Consider the following 21,708-nt stretch of genomic DNA (forward strand, 5'->3'; position numbering starts at 1 on the left):
GCTGTATCTTTTTGTGAGGATGGGTGGCTGCCCTCCAAAGCTGGCACATGATCTCAGGAAAACATGGATGTCAAACCTTCAAAACTACTCCGGCTACAGCCGTCTTTCTTTGTTTTTCGGTTGCCACAACAATGGGAGGGGAGACACGAATTCTTCTAGTTTAGTCATAACAATAACTTTCTTGTGGGAACCAAGGCCAAGTTGCTTTAATGTTTGGCAGGCTGGAGCTACCATTAGAGAGCCCGCCAACGGTGTTAATTGGGGATTGTGATTTATGACACATTTGGGGGATGGGGAATTTAACTTCTACTTTGTAACCTTTTTTGGGGGGGAGACTTTCACATCTTGGTTTCACCTTTGTTCCTGCTGATATTATGTAGCCATTAAACTTGTTCTTTGAGGAAAGCAATTGCCTCAGAGTTCTTATTTCCACTTTTCTCATCTATCGGAACCATGACAATGGATTTAAGATATGACTCTGCCCTCTTGTAATCATGCATTGCCCTTTAAATCCAGAATGTTGTACAACAGCAATAGCGACATATACTGCTTCACAGTGCTTTACAGCACTCTCTGAGCAGTTTATAAATGTCAGCACATTGCCCCCAACAATCCGGGCCCTCATTTTACTGACCTTGGAAGGATGGAAGGCTGAGTCAACCTTGAGCCGATGAGGATCAAAATCCTGGCTGTGGGCAGAGTTAACCTGTAATACTGCATTTTAACCACTGGGCCACCATGGTTCTGGGGTTCAGTTTAAACTGCTCTTTTTTGCATACCAATATTTTTAATGTATGAGGTCATGAGGAATGGAGTAGTATGATTACGGAATGTCATTAGAAAGAATTGTCTAATGGTAAGAGATACTTATCAATAAAGAGACATAGGTGGCCTCATGAAGTGAGGGTCCAAAGAGAGGCTGGATAGTCATCTATCTGAAATACTTCAGATGATCCTGAATTAAGAACCATGGTGGAAGAGCCGCCATGAGGGTGGCGCAGTGGTTAGAATGCAGTATTGCAGGCTAATTCTGCCAATTGCCAGCAGTTCGATGGTCACGGGCTCAAAGATTGACTCAGCCTTCTGACGATGGGTAAAATGAGGACCCAGATTGTTGGGGGCAATATGCTGACTCTGTAAGCCACTCAGCAAGGGCTGTAAAGCACTATAAAGTGGTATATAAGTGCTATTGCTATTAAGCAGGAATGTTAACCTAAGTCAGGAGTCTTCAAACGTGGCCCTTTTATGACTTGTGGACTTCAACTCCCAGAATTCCTCCACCAGGGTGCCTGGCTGAGGAATTCTGGGAGTTGAAGTCCACAAATCATAAAAGGGCCAAGTTTGAAGACCCCTGATTTAAGGGTTCAAAGACAAAGGCCTTAGTGCTGAGGAACACAAAATTCCTACAGTTGACAGAATAGCTTCAGATAATTAAAACTCTATATTGCCCCCCAGACATCCACCAGCATGTTCAACTAAATTGCTGCCAATATTTAGCTTAGAATGAATATTAAAAAGGAGGCGATCTATTGGAATCTCCCCATTGCTGGAGCCCCAACGGTAATGCTATAATTGGTTATTTTAAAACTATCCCCGCTGAGAACACTTCTTTGCAATTAATGGCCTTGGTTATCTGTAATAAGACTAAGTAAAGAATAAACTCCAATTTCTTCCACTCTCTCCCACTATAAAATAAAATAAAAGTTATTTTATATCTGAAAGGAAACAAGGAAACCTCTTCACCAGCATCCCTTTTGATCCTTTAAGATTGCGACCTAAATGAGACATTGTTTTGACATAGCTTTTAAAAGAAACTTGTAAAAGGTTTTTGCTGAAGACCTAAGGAGAAAATAGTTATTTCCTCCTCCTCCTCCTAACAAATGATGTTGGTAACAGCAATTCAGTGTTAAATAGATCAACATCATCATCATCTTTGTGGAAGAATTTTTAAGAATAGCCTATTTTAGCGAGACGGAGGAAATAGAATTTGCATGCTTAGGTTCAAAGTCGAAAGTTCGCTGACTTGCAAAAAAGACATTTCCTTTCAAACCAGCCACACTTGCCAGTGAGAAAAAAAATCACAAAAATAGAAATGAAGTCAGCTGGACTATTTTATTACTAAGGAGGTGAGGAGATGGTTTCCTGACTTATAAGAAGGACACAGAATGCTTCCCCAACAAGGAGTATCTGCAGGGCGTGGTGAAAAATGCCAGGAGGGTCAGTCACAATAATGTAATCAAAGCTCTGGAGGGGTTTTATGCGTAATTTGCACAGAACAGGTATGGCTGTGATTGCTCTGATGCAATCACCGTCTTGACTTTTTTGACCACATCTGGCAGACACTCCTGTTCCACAAGGATTTGGGTTATATAAGAATCCAAGAGGATTCAGGCTTTTCACTCCCAAAAGCTAAATTTCTGAAATCCTAGATTTTTGCAATTTCACCTCTGCAAAATGGTATTTGGAATCTTTAGAAAGATATCCAATATATTTTGGCAGTTACAGAGATCCTAGCTTCATGAAACTTTCTGAAGGGGTCTACTGATTTTATCAATGCACACACATGCATACACATACACAGAGAGAGAGAGAGAGCAAGAGAGACAGAGAAAGAGAGACAGACAGAGCAAAACAGAGACAAAGAGAGAGAGAGAGACAGAGAAAGAGAGAGACAGATCTCCCCATGTGCTCCTCATTCAAAAGAAATGTTCTTCATATGCTCTTCACACATGCATTACTAAATGGCTGCGAAACAATTACGTCAAGCCACCATATTTGTCAGCCTTAGTCTTAGCCACTATTTTACTGCAAATCATCTTTAATGAAGAAAAAAAATCACACTGGATTAATCAACATGTTCTATAGGGCCCTGTTTGAGAGAGAGTAATTTTTGGTATAGGGTTCCAAAGTTCTGTTTATTTTATTTATTTATTTATTTATTATTTAGACTTATATACCGCCCTTCTCCCCTAGGACCCAGTAATTTAGTAATTTCTGTTTCTATATTATGTGTTGTGAAACTCCGTCATCATCTTTTCCACAGCTAGATGGCAGGGATAGTGAAGGAAAGTCAGTTCAGAAGGTGTACAATGGAACAGCAAATGAATGAATGGTAAACTGGTCCTAATTAACCTGAGAAGAAGTCCTTTGCCCACTGCCTGAATTTATGTTTGCTTTTTTGTCCTTTGCAGAGTGTCTTTCATGCAATTACCTGTCACGAAAAAGTGGTGATTGTCCGAAAGGATAAGGCAGAGTCCCTAGGAATGACAGTGGCAGGAGGTTGTTTACCTTCACACAGGGAATGGAATCTACCTATTTATGTCTTGAGTGTTGAACTGGGTGGAGTCATCAGCAGAGATGGCCGGATAAAAACAGGTGATTGCATTAGAGTTCGGAGTGTATTTTGAGATGGGGATCCATCTAGCTCAGCTCAAAGACATTTCATTTTTCAGACTTCTTTAAAAAGGTAAAGGTTCCCCCGCACATGCGTGCTAGTCGTTTCCAACTCTAGGGGCCGGTGCTCATCTCCGTTTCAAAGCCGAAGAGCCAGCGCTTGTCCGAGGACGTCTCCGTGGTCATGTGGCCGCCATGACTAGACGCCAAAGGCGCACAGAACGCTGTTACCTTCCCACCGTAGTGGTCCCTATTTTTCTACTTGCATTTTTTACGTGCTTTCGAACTGCTAGGTTGGCAGAAGCTGGGACGAGTAACAGGCGCTCACTCTGCTATGCGGCACCCGCCAAACTGCCGACCTTCTGATCAACAAGCTCAGCGTCCTAACCCACTGAGCCACCGCGTCCCTTCAGTCTTCTTTATGTACTTTTAAAAATATATTTAGCTGGAACAGCTTTTATGTGGTCATCTTCTGTCATTACTGTTGAATCTTGGGGAGATTAAATTAGACTACATTGGATCACTGGAACACAGAATATTAAAATAACAGGGTTGCAAGGTCTTCCAACCCCCTGCTTGAACAGAAGACCCTATACCATTCCAGACAAGTGGCTATCCAGTCTCTTCTTAAAGACCTCCAGCGATGGAGCACCCAGAATCTCTGGAGGCATGCCACTCCACTGATTGATTGTTCTCCCTGTCAAGAAATTGTTCCCTAGTTCTAGGGCAGCTAAATACAGAACAGGGGCGCGGTGGCTCAGTGGGTTAGGACGCTGAGCTTGTCGATCAGAAGGTTGGCAGTTTGGCGGGTCGAATCCCGAGTGCCGCATAACAGAATGAGTACCCGTTACTCGTCCCAGCTTCTGCCAACCTAGCAGTTCGAAAGCACATAAAAATGCAAGTAGAAAAATAGGGACCACTACGGTGGGAAGGTAAGAGTGTTCTGTGCACCTTTGGCGTCTAGTCATGCCAGCCACATGACCACAGAGACGTCCTCGGACAAGCGCTGGTTCTTCCGCTTTGAAATGGAGATGAGCACCAGCCCCTAGAGTCAGAAACGACTAGCACGCATGTGCGGGGGAACCTTTACCTTTACCTAAATACAGAACATGCATTCTTCTTCCCTTCTGCTTAATTTAGTTCAGGGGTAGGTAACCTTGGCTCTTTTATGACTCGTGGACTTCAACTCCCAGAATTCCTGAGCCAGCCCTGGCTCAGGAATTCTGGGAGTTGAAGTCCACGAGTCATAAAAGAGCCAAGGTTGCCTACCCCTGGTTTAGTTCAAAAGTGTCCAACCTTGGCAACTTTAAGACTTGTGTACATCAGTTCCCAGAATTCCCCAGCCAGCCATGGGAGCTGAAGTCCACAAGTCTTGAAGGTTGCTAAGGCTGGACACCCCTGCTTTAGTTAAAAAAAAAAGTTACTTACTTGAAGAAAAATGATTCATCTTGTTACAACCCAAAGAAGCCCACAATAAATAAATAAATAAATATTTTGAAATGCTACCAATGAAATAACAATAGGGCATAGGGGCTGCAATCTTCAGACAATTGGCGGAGCTATATGGCTTTTTAATGCTCTGGTTGAGGAGAAACCAGAGTTCAAAATACAATACAATTTGCTAATTCTTCATAAAACACATACGTTTTTAAACAGCAGCTACTCTAAATTTCCTCTTGTGATGCCAAGTGGGCAATTTTAAAGAACCAATTCATTTCTCTGGACCGAGAAAACAACTATTCATAGATTTACCTCATACCGTGTAAGTTGTGGCTTGGGAGAATCCAGCTGTTCAGATGGGAACTAATAAGGAAATGTGTTGATTGCTTGAAAGACTACAGAATCAGCACCACAGCCTACCTCCTACACTTATTGGCACAAGGAAACAAGGTCGTATTTGACCAAAAAAAGAAAAAAAAAAGATAGCCAGATGTGGCCCAAGGAAAATGGGAGATGCTTCCTGATTTATTAGCAGTAAGGCTCCTGAAACACCAATCTCCCACTCACTTACATCCACTTCTGACATAACTTCACGGCATTATTTTCAGTGAGGATTTTAATTTCCCTAAAGCTCCAGATTTTTCCCATCAAAAAGGGAAAGTCAAAGCTGGGGAAGAAATGAGTCACTGTGTGTATAGTGATGGGAGTTTGGGATTAGATCCGTGGAGATCCCGCTTCAACTCTCCATTCTGCTGTAAAACTAATTGGGTACTAAGTGGTCATTCACTATCTCTCAGTCTGATCTTACCTCAGATAGCATCTATTTAAAAAAAATGACCAAATGCTGTGATTTTATAGTTCTGAACCGAGAGGCAGATCCGTTGAACTGAATGGAATTTAATTTTGAATGTGCATACGTTCTGCTGTTATTCAAAATAACACCTGATCTTCCTGTCAGCTTTTAGCTTAATTTTTTTACACCGATGTCTACCTATGTTATCCAGTTCCAACATGACCTATTCCCAAGTGGGAGTCACCGTCTAAAATGGCTGGAGATAAATTGAGAACAGAGATGAAATTACCTTATAATTTGTTCCAGATGCCACAAGTATCTGTAAAAAGCTGGTACTTTTTTTCCCAGGGTTCTACCAACATTTAAACAGTGCTCATAAATGTTAGCTTGCACATCATTCTTGTGATAGCGTGCTATGAATTAGCCATGTTTACAAAAGGGGGGGGGGAGTTTAACATGCAGGTTATGTCATTCCTTCACCTATCTGCATATCAATTTTCAAATACAGGCTTGTGTGCACTAAAATCCTTAAATCATAATTAATTATCATGAAATTCAAACTATGAATACCCACTAAAAGATGTTGGTCTCTCTTTCATCTTAAAGTTATGCAAGATGCATGGTTATATATCAGTTAGCTCATACAATCTAGCATACGCCACTCAGAATAGTATTGTCTAGTCAGCATTAGACCCTTTAAGGACCCTAACCCTATATAGGTAAAGGTAAAGGTTCCCCCGCACATGCATGCTAGTCGTTTCTGACTCTAGGGGCCGGTGCTCATCTCCGTTTCAAAGCCGAAGAGCCAGCGCTTGTCTGAGGACGTCTCCGTGGTCATGTGGCTGGCATGACTAGACACCAAAGGCGCACGGAGCGCTGTTACCTTCCCACTGTAGTGGTCCCTATTTTTCTACTTGCATTTTTACGTGCTTTTGAACTGCTAGGTTGGCAGAAGCTGGGACGAATAACAGGTGCTCACTCTGTTACGCGGCACTCGGGATTCGACCCGCCAAACTGCCGACCTTCCGATCGACAAGCTCAGCGTCTTAACCCACTGAGCCACCACGTCCCTACTAACCCTATATAAGGATATGCAAATATGATAAATAAATAAATAATAGTCAACCACTTGTTTAATGGCTATAGGATACCAACCATAGAGGTCTTAATTTTTTTAATGAGAGCACATGGAGTTTAGTGAACATAGTAGACAAATTAGCTTTATATATTTGAATTTTTCAACTATAACGTTCATTTGCAGATTAGTTGGCATTTCTAGGTGAGCAGTTTCCAAGAACCTAGAATTAGACAGACAAACTATCAAATCCCAAAAGTGCTTTTTCAGGAGGCAACTAGACTTTCCTGTTTTTCGCTTCTCATCCAAGAAGCTTCTTCAGCTCAAACTGATGGTGGGGAATGAAAAGATGTATACTCCTTGCAGACAGCTGGTCATTTTCATTCTTTTTAAAGAGTCATTGAGGCTACTTGGCGGTTTCTTTGTGTCTTCAGGGTCACCTGAGTGGTGCAAATGGGTGTGGAGCCTTCTTGGAACTGCTGAAAGGATTGTGTTGTAGACTGGAGATAGATGATGTGAAAATCAAAATTGAACAGCCCTCTCTCAACAGAGGGGGAGGGACATGACAGCTCCAGTCACAGCTGAAGAAGCTTCTTGGATGAAAAGGGAAATGTCTTCAAAGAAAAACAAGAAAGTCCAGTTGCCTCATGAAAAAGCACCTTTGGGATAACTGTGACCTCGATGACTGAGAATCTCCATAGACTCAAACCAACAAAGTTCACAAATACTTAATTTTAACTTGTTTACGATACAGATACAGAATATGCACACTTATGCATATTCTGTTGCAATAGTCAAAGGCCACAGATGTATTGTCATTCATTCCAGACTGTACACACATCTCTTTTTCCCAAAACAATTGGTTTTCATTTTGTAGATGGTTGACTAAAGCCCAGAGTTTAAAAAATGACCAAAACTAATTTTCCTGAACTTTTGGATCTGGAAATGTAGATCTTATGCACATTTGAAATAGCTCTGGTAGTGTGGCTAAAAGATCTTAAGCTGTAGGATGACAATTTTGTTCTACAAATGGACTTCAGGGTAGAGTAGGTATGAAACCCGAATAAAAATATAGTATTAATATGCAGAACCAGGCTCTCCATTAAAAATGTATGTGAGATCAGTGGCCATATCCAATTCATAAACAGCCGGAGTTGGCCCCTCTCAGAATAGTGAGTATAGCTTTGAATGAAAAATGTTTCCACTATTTTGTTTTTCATGTCCACTAGGAGACATTCTGCTCAGCGTGAATGGAATTGATCTGACAGGTGTCAGCCGTGGCGAGGCCGTAGCCCACTTGAAAAATGTCTCCTCATCAGCTGTGTTCAAGGCATTAGAACTGAAAGCGTGTGAAACCCCAGAAGGAGAAAATGGGGACTTATTGAGCGATGCCAATTTGAGCTCCTCAAGTCAGAGTGAGTGGTCTCCTTCCTGGGTGATGTGGCTTGAATTACCAAGGTGAGTTCAAGCAAAGGGTCCTGAAAGAAACTGGGTATTGTGTAGTGGGTTCTGGGCAGCAGGAAGGATGCCGAGACGATGAGTACAGCATGGCAGATCTTTATTCGGTGGTAGTGACTGTACTGGGGAATAGGGGTTACCTGCCCTCCTTTTATACCTGGCCAGGTGAGCAGCTGGCCAATCGGTTTGAACCTCTGTTTCCCGCCGAAACTGGGTTCCCGCCAAAAGTCCAACGCCCCCTGGTGGTGACTGCTATGAACGTGTGTCTGTGTTCCCTTCACCTGGATACATAACACTGGGGAGAAAGTTTTATGAGACTGACATGACACGAGCTCAGCTTAATGCACTGCACAGATATTTTAATTAAATCCAGGTTCTTTGAAATCTCTTCTGCTTTCCCCATGCTGTGTCTCTCATAGCTATAGATGGACGATCTATACTGATCTAGTTTAAGGGAGCAAAAGGATCCTGAACAGCTTGCTTCTTCTTCTTTTTTTTTAATAGGCCTAGCCATGACACATTATGCGTTACAGCCAGTCCTCAACTTACAGCCACAATTGAGCCCCCAAATTTCTGTTGCTAAGCGAATTTTGCTCCATTTTATTTTAACCTTTCTTCCTGCCATTGTTAAGTGAACCACTGAAGTTGTTTAGTAACACAGCTCTTCAGTGAATCTTCCCCATTGACTTCACCTGTCAGTAGGTCATAAAATACGATCACATGACCCCCGTCATAAATATGAGTCGTTTGCCAAGCATCTGAATTTTGATCATGTGCCCACGGGGATGCTACAACGGTCCTAAGTGTGAAAAACGGCCATAAGTCACTTTCTTCAGTGCCGTTGTAACTTTGAACGGTCAGTAAATGAACTGTTGTAAGTCGAGGACTGCCTGTGCATCCATAGAGCATCCTGCATGAATACCCAGCTTTAGGATCTGGACCACCCTGTGTCTTTGCACACCGTCTACACAGCTTGCAGACTTCACAGGCACCATTTCAGTTCTAGGTTGTTTTGAATTGTTTGTCTTTGCCCAGATGTTCAAAAGCTCTCCACACAGTGGTGGTGAAATTGTCCAAACCACTTACTTTCCTAATTCACCCTCAGCCAGCCTTAAAAACTTGCTCTAATGGGCTAGAAGCAGCTGTGTTATATTTTGGTATGAAAAAATAAAAAAAAAACCCCAAATAAAACAAAACCACAAAGTACATAGTCTGTTACCCACTCATAAAATGCATTTAAATGTCTTCTTGGGATATGATTTATACTTCGTTACAACATTGGTCTCAACCTGAAGTTTTAAAATGAGATACTGCCAGGATGACACACTATTAAATTTACCCTCAAGCTGAACTTCAGGAGCCCATAAAAGAAGGCAAATTAATTACACAAAAGACTCTCTAGCTGATTTGCCACAAGCCTTGTGTTTTATTCAGCCTTATTCATATTTATCTAAATATATAAGATGATCATACTGTGTCTTGTGAAATAGAAAGCAAGTGTTTATGGGTTTTGTTTCAGTTCTACATTACATGCATGCAAAGATTATTTTTAAGCCATTTTGGGGGAACGTTGCATCTCCTCAGAAATATTTCAGGTATTTCTCAAAAAGCATCCGAATTGGTATATAGGTAGAATATTTTATTATTTTATTTTATTATTTTATTTTAAAAGAAAAGCTGTTGTTCTTTATGAGAAGTTGCAAGGTTTGGTTGGTGGTGAATCTCCAGTTCACCTAAATTGTTTTAAAAGAGAGTAAGGAAGCTCATGAAGAATAAAGCTCTCAATGTCTAGCTATAGCAGTATAATATTGCTAAGCACATTTGATTTGTGCTTAGATTGTAAGCCGCCCTGAGTCTTCGGAGGATATAAATGGGATTAAAATAATAAATAAATAAATAAATAAATAAATAAATAAATAAATAAATAAATAAATAAATAAATAAATAAATAATTAATACCTGCTGGCCCACGGACCGGATGCATATTTGTCATAGAACACTCAGAACGGAGTTCCGGCACCTTTTTTGGATGGAACCTTGTAGGATATGTGTGAGTTTTATTTATTTTTAATTTTTATTTTAATTCCATTTATATCCCGCCCTTCTCCGAAGACTCAGGGTGGCTTACAAGCTTAGCAGTAGCCTTCATTCTATGCATATGCCTGCTTATTAGGGCTTTCACACATACTCCCAAGCGGCATTATTACAAAGTCAGCTTAATTGCCCCCAACAATCTGGGCACCTTTTTCTTTTACAAAAAAAAGTACTGGCAAAATCACTTTCATTATTCCCGCCTTATTGGAACATGCCTTGTTCACGGATAGAGTTGTTCAAAAGAGGGCAACTTTGGCTTATTATTTTGCACAAAATTTGGAAGGGTGTGTGTGTGCATGTGTGTGTGTGTGTGTGTGTGTGTGTACAGCGCGGCATCCCGGGACATTCAAAATGTTCCATCTCTTTCTATGGGGGGTGAGCTCTTACCCCCCGTGGATAGGGCTCGCAACTTGGGAGTCCTCCTAGATTCACGGCTTACCCTGGAAGATCATATTGTGGCCGTGACTAGGGGGGCTTTCGCCCAGGTTCGCCTGGTGCGCCAGTTGCGGCCCTATCTGGACCGGGATGCCCTGTGTACGGTCACTCATGCGCTCGTGACCTCTCGCCTGGACTACTGTAATGCTCTCTACATGGGGCTTCCCTTGAAGACCACTCGGAGGCTCCAACTGGTACAGAATGCGGCCGCGAGAGTTGTCTTGGGAGTCTCCCGGTGCTCCCATGTTACACCCTTGCTCCGCGAGCTGCATTGGCTACCAGTTGTCTTCCGGGTGAGGTTCAAGGTCTTGGTTATGATCTTTAAGTCCTTACATGGCATGGGTCCGGGTTACCTCAGGGACCACCTGCTGCCGGTGTCAACTTCCCTCCGCCCAGTACGTGCCCACAGAGAGGGCCTCCTCAGGGTGCCTCCGATCAGGGAATGCCGACTGGTGGCCCCCAGGGGGAGGGCCTTCTCTGTGGGCGCTCCGGCATTATGGAACCAACTGCCGGTGGAGCTCCGGATGACATCAGACCTCCGAACCTTCCGTCGCGGCCTGAAGACCCACTTGTTTGAATTAGCTGGTCTGGCCTGATGGGGGATTATGGGTTTTTAAAATTGGTGTTCTTAGTATTGTATTATTGTTTTTTAACTGGGCATTGGTTTAATTTCTTTTTAACTTTTGTATCGTTATTTATATATGCCCTGTGAACCGCCCTGAGTCCCTAGGGAGAAGGGCGGTATACAAATCAAATAAAAACATAAAAACATAAACATAATTCCCGTATCCTCAAAGAAAAGATTTTGCTTTTTTAACACCAGCCGCAAATTTTACTGGGGCTCCTTCTTCCCATGCCAAACTATACATGTACTGGTTTCTCCATCCTTCCCCTCTCTCTCTATGGCCTCTTTTACTGAAGGAAAATTACCCACCATGTCAGCAGGTTTGGAAACAGGAAATCCATTGTAATCATATCTCCAGCTGCAGCACCACTGACAGAAAGGAACCACAGTCTATATGAAAACCAAGGGGAATTAGTATGCTGGGCTGGTGAGCGGGTCTTCAAAAATTCAGATGAAAGAGGAAAGAGGCAAAAGCTGATTAGAACCGACAGGAACAGAGGTGTATTTCTTATTAGCACTTGCCTGTTTGAGTAGACACTCAGAACCCAGAATTTGGATTTACTTGCTCAACGAAACAGATTATCACATACTTCAGCCTTGCCTGGTGAGTTGTATTGACCGCCTTATTTTTCCATTCTTGCTGTTCTGAGTTTTGCGTGCCACATCTGGAAGCCCTTTAAGGCAGGTCTTTTTACCAGAATATGCATCACATTAATACACATTAACTCATTTCCCCTTTGTCTAAGAACGTAACCTCTTAGGAGTTCCCCACTTTGGGCTACGAAGGGCAAGTGACCGTCCAGCAAAAGCTGAAGAAAGGTTAAATAGGCCTCAGGGATATTTTCTTTTTTTTTTTCTTTGCGTTGTTCTTGAACCGTCTTGGGAGAAATAAGGATCCTATTAACTGTGCATTTCAGGCTGGAAATCTTTTGTGAATTATTTAACATGGGCTGATTTGTCATTCCAAAGGCAGCTTCAAAAAACAAGGACACTGAACAAATCAATACACAAAAGAAAGATTTGCAGTACAGGTAGTCCTGAACTTACAACGGTTCGTTTATTGACCGTTCAAAGGTTTACGAAGGCACTGAAAAAAAAGTGATTTAGGATCCATACTTCTAACCCTCGTAGCATCCCCATGGTCACATGATCAAAATCCAGGTGGCTTGGTGACTTGACCCATGACCGTTCCAGCATCCGGGGTCATGTGATTATCTTTTGTGACCTTCTGACAAGCGAAGTCAACGGGGGGGGGGGGGGAAGGCCAGATTGACTTTACAACTTTGTTATGAACTTAACAACTGAAGCGATTGACTTAATAACTGTGTCGAGAACAGTTGTAAAACGGGACAAAACTACTTAACAAATGCCTCACTCAAATGCCACAGAAATTTTAGGCACAGTTGCGGTCGTTAAGTCGAGGGTTATCGGGGATGCAGCAATAGCGCTGGAATTTCATAATACAGTCATCTGGGGGGGTTCGTGCAGATTCAAGGCTGCACCCCCCCCCCCCCCCGCTAAACAATTGTGAAAGAGAGATGTTCTAACTAAAGAATTATGCTGGCAATTCCTCCTGCCATTCTCATCCATCTGGAATTAGGCTGGAATTAGGGAGCGTGAACAAAAGCTAATGCTGCTCGGCATAGGTCACCCATTTGCTGGATGTTGATTTCATTTTGCCCTTTCCAAACACCATTCCCCCCCCCCCCAGGGGAGCTTTAAAACTCCAATGGAAGGGGGGGGGAAGGAAACCTTTAAAAAAAAACCATGTTTTTTATAAAAGTATAAATTAAGCAAAATTATCAAAATGAAAGGGAGTCACAAATGTTACTAACAAAAAGAACAGCAGTGCTTTGGTGTCTGTCAAAGGATGTATTTTCCCTATAACCCTATAGAAACTAATATAGTACTTATATTAATTATATACTTATTATATATTGTATTGTATTAGTTATGTTATGTTATGTTATGTTATGTTATGTTTTGTACTGTACTGTACTGTACTAACTATACTACACTACACTACACTACACTACACTACACTACACTACACTACACTACACTACACTATACCATACCTGCCTGGGTCTTTTCAGAACATTTTTATTTTTATTTTTATTTTATTTTAATTCCATTTATATCCCGCCCTTCTCCGAAGACTCAGGGCGGCTTACAAGCTTAGCAGTAGCCTTCATTCTATGTATATGCCTGCTTATTAGGGCTTTCACACACACACCCCCAAGCGGCATTATTACAAAGTCAGCTTAATTGCCCCCAACAATCTGCAATTCTTTTCCTTGTTTTCTCTACATGACCTATTTCTATCGCCCAGGACTCAGCGAAGCAAAATACAATCTCCAGCATGAATTTTACTGACCAGAACCTTCTGTAGCAGCATTTGTTTTACCCATGCTAGAAGGAGAACATGGAGTACTTCACTTATGCAACACCCTACAAGAACATCTAAACAATGAGTCACTAAATAGACCAAACTGAGACATTCCATCTCAGTGGAATGGTTTAGTTCTTCCGCTTGGAAGGCCCAGAAGCATTGCCCAAGCAAATTCCAGTCATTAAAAGACCCAGACTTTTTGCCATCTCCAAAACACATGGATAGGAAGGAGCCTTTGAGTGTGTGTCACTGCTCTGATTCATTCCAACTTGCCTGGAAGGTCTCAGGTTTTCAGGGAGACCCGGACGATGGTGTTTTATGCACTTTTCATTACCCCCGGTGCCAAAATGGAAGTGAATCATGATCCTATCGGTTTTTCTCTTCATTTATAGAGAACATGATAGTTACACTTGCATACATTTCTCTCTCTCTCTCACAAACACACACACACACACACACACACCAACTTTCTTTTTTTGTGACGTGGGAGAAGGGCTGGAGCCAGGAAACATTTGTCTGCTTTGTTGCCTTTTCAACAAAAGCAGAAATGAGGGGGTCGGGTGCATTTAATGCTTTGCATTGTTTACATTGTATTGTAGACTTGTATTTATTTTTTTATTTTTTCTGTTTTACTGTCATAAGGAGTCTGGTATAGTCTGGTGGCAGACCAGACTAATAAACAGTTGCTTCTTCTCCACACTCTTTAAGATTAAGCCCCAACACTCAAAAGCCTCCAAACTCAAGAGGCTTATTTCGGAGACGGCCTCTCTGTAACTTACAGAATTGTTAAGATTATCATGCACAGATTGTTCTCCCAAATGTTTGATAGTTTCCAATTTTAATGAACTATATTGTTGTTTAGAACAGAGGCCCCTAATCTTTCGGGCACCAGGGACCGGTTCCGTGGAGAGAGGTTTTTCCACGGACCGGAGAGTGCGTGGTTTTGTGTGCTGCTTGCATCCCACAGATGGGGCTTTGCTTGTTTGTGCGGACCGGTTGTTGACATGCCGCGGCCCCGGTACCGGTCCACAGACCAGGGGGGTTTGGGGACCTCTGATTTAGAAAATACAATAAAATACTAGAAGTCAATACATGTCTTGTGATTAGATACAACCTTGTGACTTCCTACTACCAATAACAGCTATCAATAATAGTGAAATCTGGACCATGGTTGGATGGTGACCTTGGTAAATCTGGTGCATTTACAACTGTATGAAAAGTGGAATTCGGAATGCTAAAAAAAACCCACGCAGATGGTAAACGAATAAAACTAGCGCCATGAAAAAGAGCCAATGGGCATCTGCTTTTCACATTAGAAGCCAGCCAGCTATTATACAAACATTATACTTTATATCTTGCCAGCAGGTGAATATTTGTAGTTCTCAAGGGCCTAATCTACAGTACTATAAAAAAAAAAATCCTGCAGAACAGAGCAAAAATCTGTTGCCTTGAACAACAGTGTTTTCATTTTTAAATTTTAAAAGCTCTGAGTGCTGCTACTTTGAAAGGACAAAAATAGGAATTACAACGGGGAAGGCTGATCAGCTATGTCGATTATTTGGCTTACAACTGGTTGCTTAGCGACCCTTTGAAATTACGACATTCCACACACACACACACACACACACACACACACACCCCAAGGTGTTTATGATCTGGATACAAAGCTGATAGCCGGACCTCCTTTGCAACGATGCGATTGCATTTTGAACATTCAGCAACTGGCCCATTATTTACGGCGGTTTTCAGCGTCCTGCAGTCATGTGACTGCAATATTTTTATTTTTTATTTTGCTGGAAACCGGTGTCTACTTCCAGTTTCCGGCAAAGAGCTCATTGCAGACAATGGGTTCCATTAATGACTGCTACACAAAAAAAATGCGTCAGTCACATGGATGCTACAACTTACAACTGTCACAATATGCAACTGAAATTCCAGGATCCATTACTTTCGTTGAGGACCACCTATAAGCCGATAACAGCTGTACTAAATACATCTTTATCTGAATGGCATCCAGATAATTTAAAGCCTGCTATGGCTAAGAAGGGACGCAGTGGCTCAATGGGTTAGGATGCTGAGCTTGTTGATCAGAAGGTCGGCAGTTTGGCGGGTCGAATCCTGAGTGCTGCGTAACAGAGTGAGCACCTGTTACTTGTCCCAGCTTCTGCCAACCTAGCAGTTTGAAAGCACGTAAAAAATGCAAGTAGAAAAATAGGGACCACTCCGGTGGGAAGGTAACAGCATTCCGTGCGCCTTTGGCGTCTAGTCATGCCGGCCACATGACCACGGAGACGTCCTCGGACAAGCGCTGGCTCTTCGGCTTTGAAACGGAGATGAGCACCGCCCCCTAGAATCGGAAACGACTAGCATGCATGTGCGGGGGAACCTTTACCTTTACCTTTTATGGCTAAGAAGCCAATAAGCAAAACGTTAAGTAATGAACATTTATAAGTTTAAGTTAGGAATATGACTTAAATGGAATGCTTTTTTGCAGGTCGTTATACAGCTGCAAAGAAATTGTATTGCGAAGAAATACAGCAGGCAGCCTTGGCTTCAGTATAGTGGGAGGTTATGAAGAAAACAGTGGAAACAAACCATTCTTTATCAAATCCATTGTTGAAGGGACTCCAGCATATAATGATGGAAGAATCAGGTAATAAAAACATTGATTCAAAGGAAATTGTGTCTTATATCTTGAGGCTGCCTTTGATCAAATTAGGCCCATGAAGGTTCTTGCTCTGTACCTTCTATGTTGATAAACCTTTTTTCCAGAATAGTTAACAAAAATGCTCCCCCATTTTTATTTGTGGATTAGAGTGACTGGATCTAGGAACTTTTTGTTTTCCAAGGATCCTTCCCTTAATATCTGCACCATTTCTAAGAAGGGGCTAGTCTACAAATGTTGAGAGTCATTGCAAAATTTGTGATCTGATTTAAAGCTACCTATACCAACTACTTTCTTCTTTGATTACAGAAATAGAGTTCTCACACAATCTAAAACGAATAAGGATCCTGCTTTCTTCTTAATACCTCTTAGTTTGCAAATATTTGGTGTTCTGTACCAAACAAGGAATGGATGGAAATTGTATCTCCTACCCAAGAGAATCACTGCTAGTTCTTTACCCAGGTTACAGAAATAGGCAGAAGAAATTGAACATTGATGTTAGTATTAAAAGGAGTTAACATTTTATACAGAGCAATTGGAATTCTTTTGTAACAACTTGTTTTACTGTAATTAATCCTGCTTACTTGAGCTTTTGTTTCCTGGGAAACATAATTGTGCTAAACCAGACAATTGATACAGTAATTGATAGTGAGGGATACGGTGAGGATAACATGCATCAGAAAGCAGTGTCCCACTGCCAGGAAGTGTGGGGCACCAAGGCTCTGAGGCATTGTTCATCTGGGGCAGGGGTAGGCAAGCTTGGCTCTTGTATGACTCATGGACTTCAATTCCCAGAATTCCTGAGCCAGCCATGCTGAAGGGAAAGGGAGGTTTCCAAGCTGAGCCAGGAATTCTGGGAGTTGAAGTCCACGAGTCACAAGAGAGCCAAGGGTTGCCTACCCTTGGCCTAGGCCGCTTTATGACTCGTGGACTTCAACTCCCAGAATTCCTGAGCCAGCCTCGCTGAGGGGAAAGGGAGAGGTTTCCAAGCTGAGCCAGGCTGGCTCAGGAATTCTGGGAGTTGAAGTCCACGAGTCATAAAAGAGCCAAGGTGGCCTACCCCTGGTCTGGGGTGATCCCTCCCCTTGAAAGCAGGGTTAGCATTATTGTTAATAAATTAAGCTATGAGGAACTGTGACATTGTCAGAAGCGTGTGTCGTGCGATTTTAATATAAGCTTGACCTTGCTGCTGAACAGGTGGTTCTATTTTATAATTGTGAACTGCCAAGAACCCGAAAATGTGGCAGCTTGTAAATGAAATAAATGCGTGACCTAATTTTGCATCCAGTGAATGACAAGATGTGAGTTTAAGGTTCAGGCATATCTCCACAATCTCTTTTAACTCACTTGGGCGAAGTAGGCAAAACATTCTGATGAAGCCAAATGTCATCCTCGACGAGCAAAATATCATACGGCGACAGCGCTTCCAATTATAGGGAATGAAAGGGACTGACCAAGGGCTTCGAAAGAAACAGTGATTATGCATCACGATAGGCTCAATTTTATACCAGGCGATAAAAGAACATCTGAAGCAATTCTTAAGTGACAGTTGGATCCTGATACAAAACTGAGGTTTGGAAAGCTCAATAAATCTGAGAACTTTGGCAATTCAGAACATCAAACGTTTGCAAAATAAAGAAAACGGTCTTGGAATTGCTGCAGATGGGCCTAACCTAGCTTTATTTGTTCCTTCTTTCTCCTACCAGGTGTGGCGACATCCTCCTTGCAGTGAACGGCAGGAATATATCAGGAATGGCGCATGCTTCTTTGGCAAGGATGCTAAAAGAACTGAAGGGGAAACTTACTCTCACTATTGTATCCTGGCCTGGCACCTTTTTATAAAGATGTATTTCCATTGGAAACAAACGAATTCCTGTGTACTGGACTTTTTTTTTTGTAGCATAAACTTGCATTATATAAGTAGAAGTCTTAAAATGCACCATTGGAGGTTTAAAAAAAAACACGCTCTCTTAAAAAGCTATGGAAAGCTGCTGGTGTAAATCAAGGTACGCAACTCATTGTTAATATGTTTAATGCTTTTTTATATATACATATCTATGTTTCACCTGCTGTTTAGATATAAGGAAGGAAACAACTTTTACCTAATTTGAAAGTGGTTTCAGAAACCTTGAAGCGATGAAATACTTTTCTAAGGAATTACGCTGACAGCCTCTATGCGAGATACAGAAGGCTAGCTGATGGATCTACGACAGTCCTTTTTTGTGCTCAGTAAAAGCAGGTTTTTTTAAAAAAAAAACACCACATTTTTTTCCTAATCTATCCTAACTGTGTGTTTTATTTCTACTGTTAAATTAATTGTAATTTGTAAAGCCAAACTAATTTAATTAAAAAAAGGACAAAAAATGCTCACGGTGCATGAAACTTTCAAATTCATGAAATCCACCTTTTCATTTGAGTGTTCTGTTTTACTCAAGTTTTTAATCCTTCCATTCTGTCTTGGCTCTTCTAAGCCAGCATCCTAATGGCGAAGGTAAGGAGCAGTATAAGTAAAGAATAAAGCCAGAAACTGCCTGGTTTATCTATATCCTGAACTACCAACAAAAAGGCCAGTATGATCAAATGTAAGGAGACATCGGGATACTATTGACACATTTATGGATTTCCAGCCAAGATATGCTAACTTTTTATTTAAAATATACAGATTTACTTATCTAAAGGACTAAATGAAACACTGGTTCATCCTTCAGAACACAGTCTACTGCAGAGTTCCCCAACCTTTTGGGCACCATGGAGAAAGGTCTTTCTGCGGACCGCAGGGTGCGTGGTTGTGTGTGCTGCCTGCATCCCACTGATGGGACTTTGCTGGTTTGTGCAGACCGGTTGCTGGCATGCCACGGCTCGGTACTTGGTCCAGGGACCGGGGGTTGAAGACCCCAGGTCTATTGAGTGCCCAGAAGAACGGCCATGTGTGAAATGATTTATTTGACTAGGAGAAGCCTTTGTATTAATTCTGCATTTTCCACTTTGATTCATCTTGGATTAAATGCAAGGCATCTCAGTAACCAAACACCACTTTCTGCAACGTTGTCAACTGTTCCAATGGCATAAAAGACAAAAACGATCTGCTTTACCATGAAAAAATTCACTCTTTATTTTCAAAAACCCAAATTAAACGTATGCTTCTCTACTAACAGAACAAGATTAAGAGCAACATCTTTTAAGACCCAGAAAAATAATTAGATTTAGAGCAATCTATTTCTGGCGTTAACATAAAGCAAGTAGGCAAACCTTAACACATGCCTACTCTGCAGGGGCAGCTTCCGTGTTTTCCTGTTCGGAGGCGGGTTCACCGCTACCAATTTCTTTTCCTTCTTTGCTCTTTTTTGATTTTTTATGTTTATGCCTCCTGTGGCTCTCTCCCTCTTCACTATCATGGCGACGTCTGCTGTTACTAGGGAGAGAAAGAGGGGAGGGGGAAAAAAAGGAACAAAGGTTTAATGGAGCTTCAGACTGAAGTGCCATCACAGCCTGTTTCTCAAGCTCTTCGTGTCATAAAGCTAATTATTTAGTCTATCCAATGATGTCATCTAATAAGCCTCCCTCCTCGTCAAATCGAAGCGAGAAAGGGACTCAAGAAAAAGTCTTGATATGAAGCTTCTCTGGGATTTTCCTCTGCAGTTGTTTCATTTCGAGCAGAAACCGGCACCACCTTTTGACGCCAATAACTATACTTAAAATTAAACCCACGTCAGCGGTGAAGAAGCCAGGATTCTTCTACAAATCGAGAAGTCACAACTTTCACGGGATTCCCATTCACCAAGGTTAGACCTAAAACTGTTTTACGGTCACGTTCTTGAGAAATTCTTGGCATTTGTATTTTTCATTTTTAACTCTCAAACTTACAGGTTAAAGTCCTCGACTCACAAGAGTTCATTTAGTGGCCATTTGAAGTTACCACAGCAGCGGGGGAGGAAAAAAAAGTGTCTCATGGCTGTTTTTCAAGCTTGATCACCATTGCAGCATCCCCATGTGGTCACGCGACAAAAATTCAGACCGTCGGCGGCTGACTCCTACTTATGAGGGAGGCGGTGTCCCAGGGTCACCTTTTGCAACCTTCTGACAAGCGTAATCGATGAGGAAGCCAGATTCACTTAACTGGGTTACTGACTTAAACAATTGCAGTGATTCACTTAGCAAATGTGGCAGGAAAGCTTGTAAAATGGGGCAAAAATTCACTTAGCTGTCTTGCTTAGCAACGGGAAATTTTGTTTTCCTGTACATGTGATTGTAAGTCAAGGGCTACCTGTATTATCCAAGGCAGGTAAGCAAGTGGCAATGTTTCCCTTGACAAATAAGCAAAGGACATTAATAAAGTCTGCTGCTCTATTGGTCCGCCTCTCCACAGTCAAGGTAAAGGATTGGGCCCCGATTTTGAAATGAACGACCAATGGATGCTGTTACAAAGAGCGACTCTCCCCCAAAGGACAGTGGGTCCCATCGCTGCCCAGGGATTCTGCCTGCTCTAACAACAGCCCACCGAGACAAACGAGCTGAACCTTTCGTTAAAAAGTTCACACGATCAGACTAAAACAGGTTCTGATTCTATCACCTGTAGTCAAATCTCTGATCAGATAAAAAACATTTTATTGCTGTGGACTTCCATTTCTCCCTAGGGGAAAAAAAAGTGTGTGTGTGTGGGAGGGTGGAGATATTAGCAATAGCAGGCTTATATACCGCTTTACAGCCCTCTCGAAGCAGTTTACAGAGTCAGCATTATTGCCCTCAACAATCTGGGTCCTCGTTTTACTGACCTCGGAAGGATGGACGGCCGAGTCAACCTTGAGCCAGTCAGGATCGAACTCCTGGAGTGAGCAGAGAGCTAGCCTATGATGCCACACCCTAACCACTGCGCCACCATGGCTCCAGGATAGCCAATATTTTTATTTTAGGCACCACCCATAAAAAAAAAGATTTGATAGCTTGGTAAGCAACTGACCTCCGTGAAGATTTGTGTCTCGTCTCTTCTTTCTCTCGGTGTCTCCTTTCTCGGTGCCGCTCTTCTTTCTCTCGACTTGTCCTATGTCGTTCGTAGCCCCTCTCTGCATATTCTCTGTATCTGTACCTCTGTTCTTCGTCACTAAAGAAGGGGGGGAAAAAAGATTCCTCCAGTGCACATCAAACTAAAGCTAGCAACCCTTGGCTTCTCCCGTATACACCCGAAGCACAGAGATTATTGTTGGGAATCTACTGTCTGCTTTCTATCTTCCACAAAGAGTAATTCCGAAAGGCTGATTCAGGCAGGAACGCGCCACGCACGGAAACAACATGAGGTTATCAGTTAACAGCTGGCGCTACCTTTTACTGAAATGCACGAAAC

General features: G+C 42.1%; 2 protein-coding genes across 9 annotated transcripts in view; one reads left to right on the plus strand and one right to left on the minus strand.

Annotated features, from left to right (window-relative positions):
• LNX1 (ligand of numb-protein X 1) overlaps positions 1-18,394 on the plus strand; it is a 147,494-nt gene extending 129,100 nt beyond the window's left edge. Inside the window, exons 8-11 of the mRNA XM_081332986.1 lie at positions 3,192-3,375; positions 7,931-8,159; positions 16,200-16,358; positions 18,077-18,394. Coding sequence (XP_081189112.1) covers positions 3,192-3,375; positions 7,931-8,159; positions 16,200-16,358; positions 18,077-18,212 — 708 coding nt within the window. The 3' untranslated portion in view covers positions 18,213-18,394. The remainder of the gene's footprint in view (positions 1-3,191; positions 3,376-7,930; positions 8,160-16,199; positions 16,359-18,076) is intronic.
• A 1,063-nt stretch (positions 18,395-19,457) lies between these two features.
• Positions 19,458-21,708, minus strand: part of FIP1L1 (factor interacting with PAPOLA and CPSF1) — a 37,903-nt gene continuing 35,652 nt past the window's right edge. For all 8 annotated transcript variants that reach the window (XM_081332989.1, XM_081332995.1, XM_081332994.1 and 5 more), the window contains 2 exons: positions 21,328-21,468; positions 19,458-19,782 (listed from right to left, as the gene is read on the minus strand). In XM_081332989.1, coding sequence (XP_081189115.1) covers positions 19,632-19,782; positions 21,328-21,468 — 292 coding nt within the window. In that variant the 3' untranslated portion in view covers positions 19,458-19,631. The remainder of the gene's footprint in view (positions 19,783-21,327; positions 21,469-21,708) is intronic.

Source organism: Vipera berus (assembly GCF_964194415.1).
Source record: "Vipera berus genome assembly, chromosome: 7".
Classification (NCBI taxonomy): Eukaryota; Metazoa; Chordata; class Lepidosauria; order Squamata; family Viperidae; genus Vipera; species Vipera berus.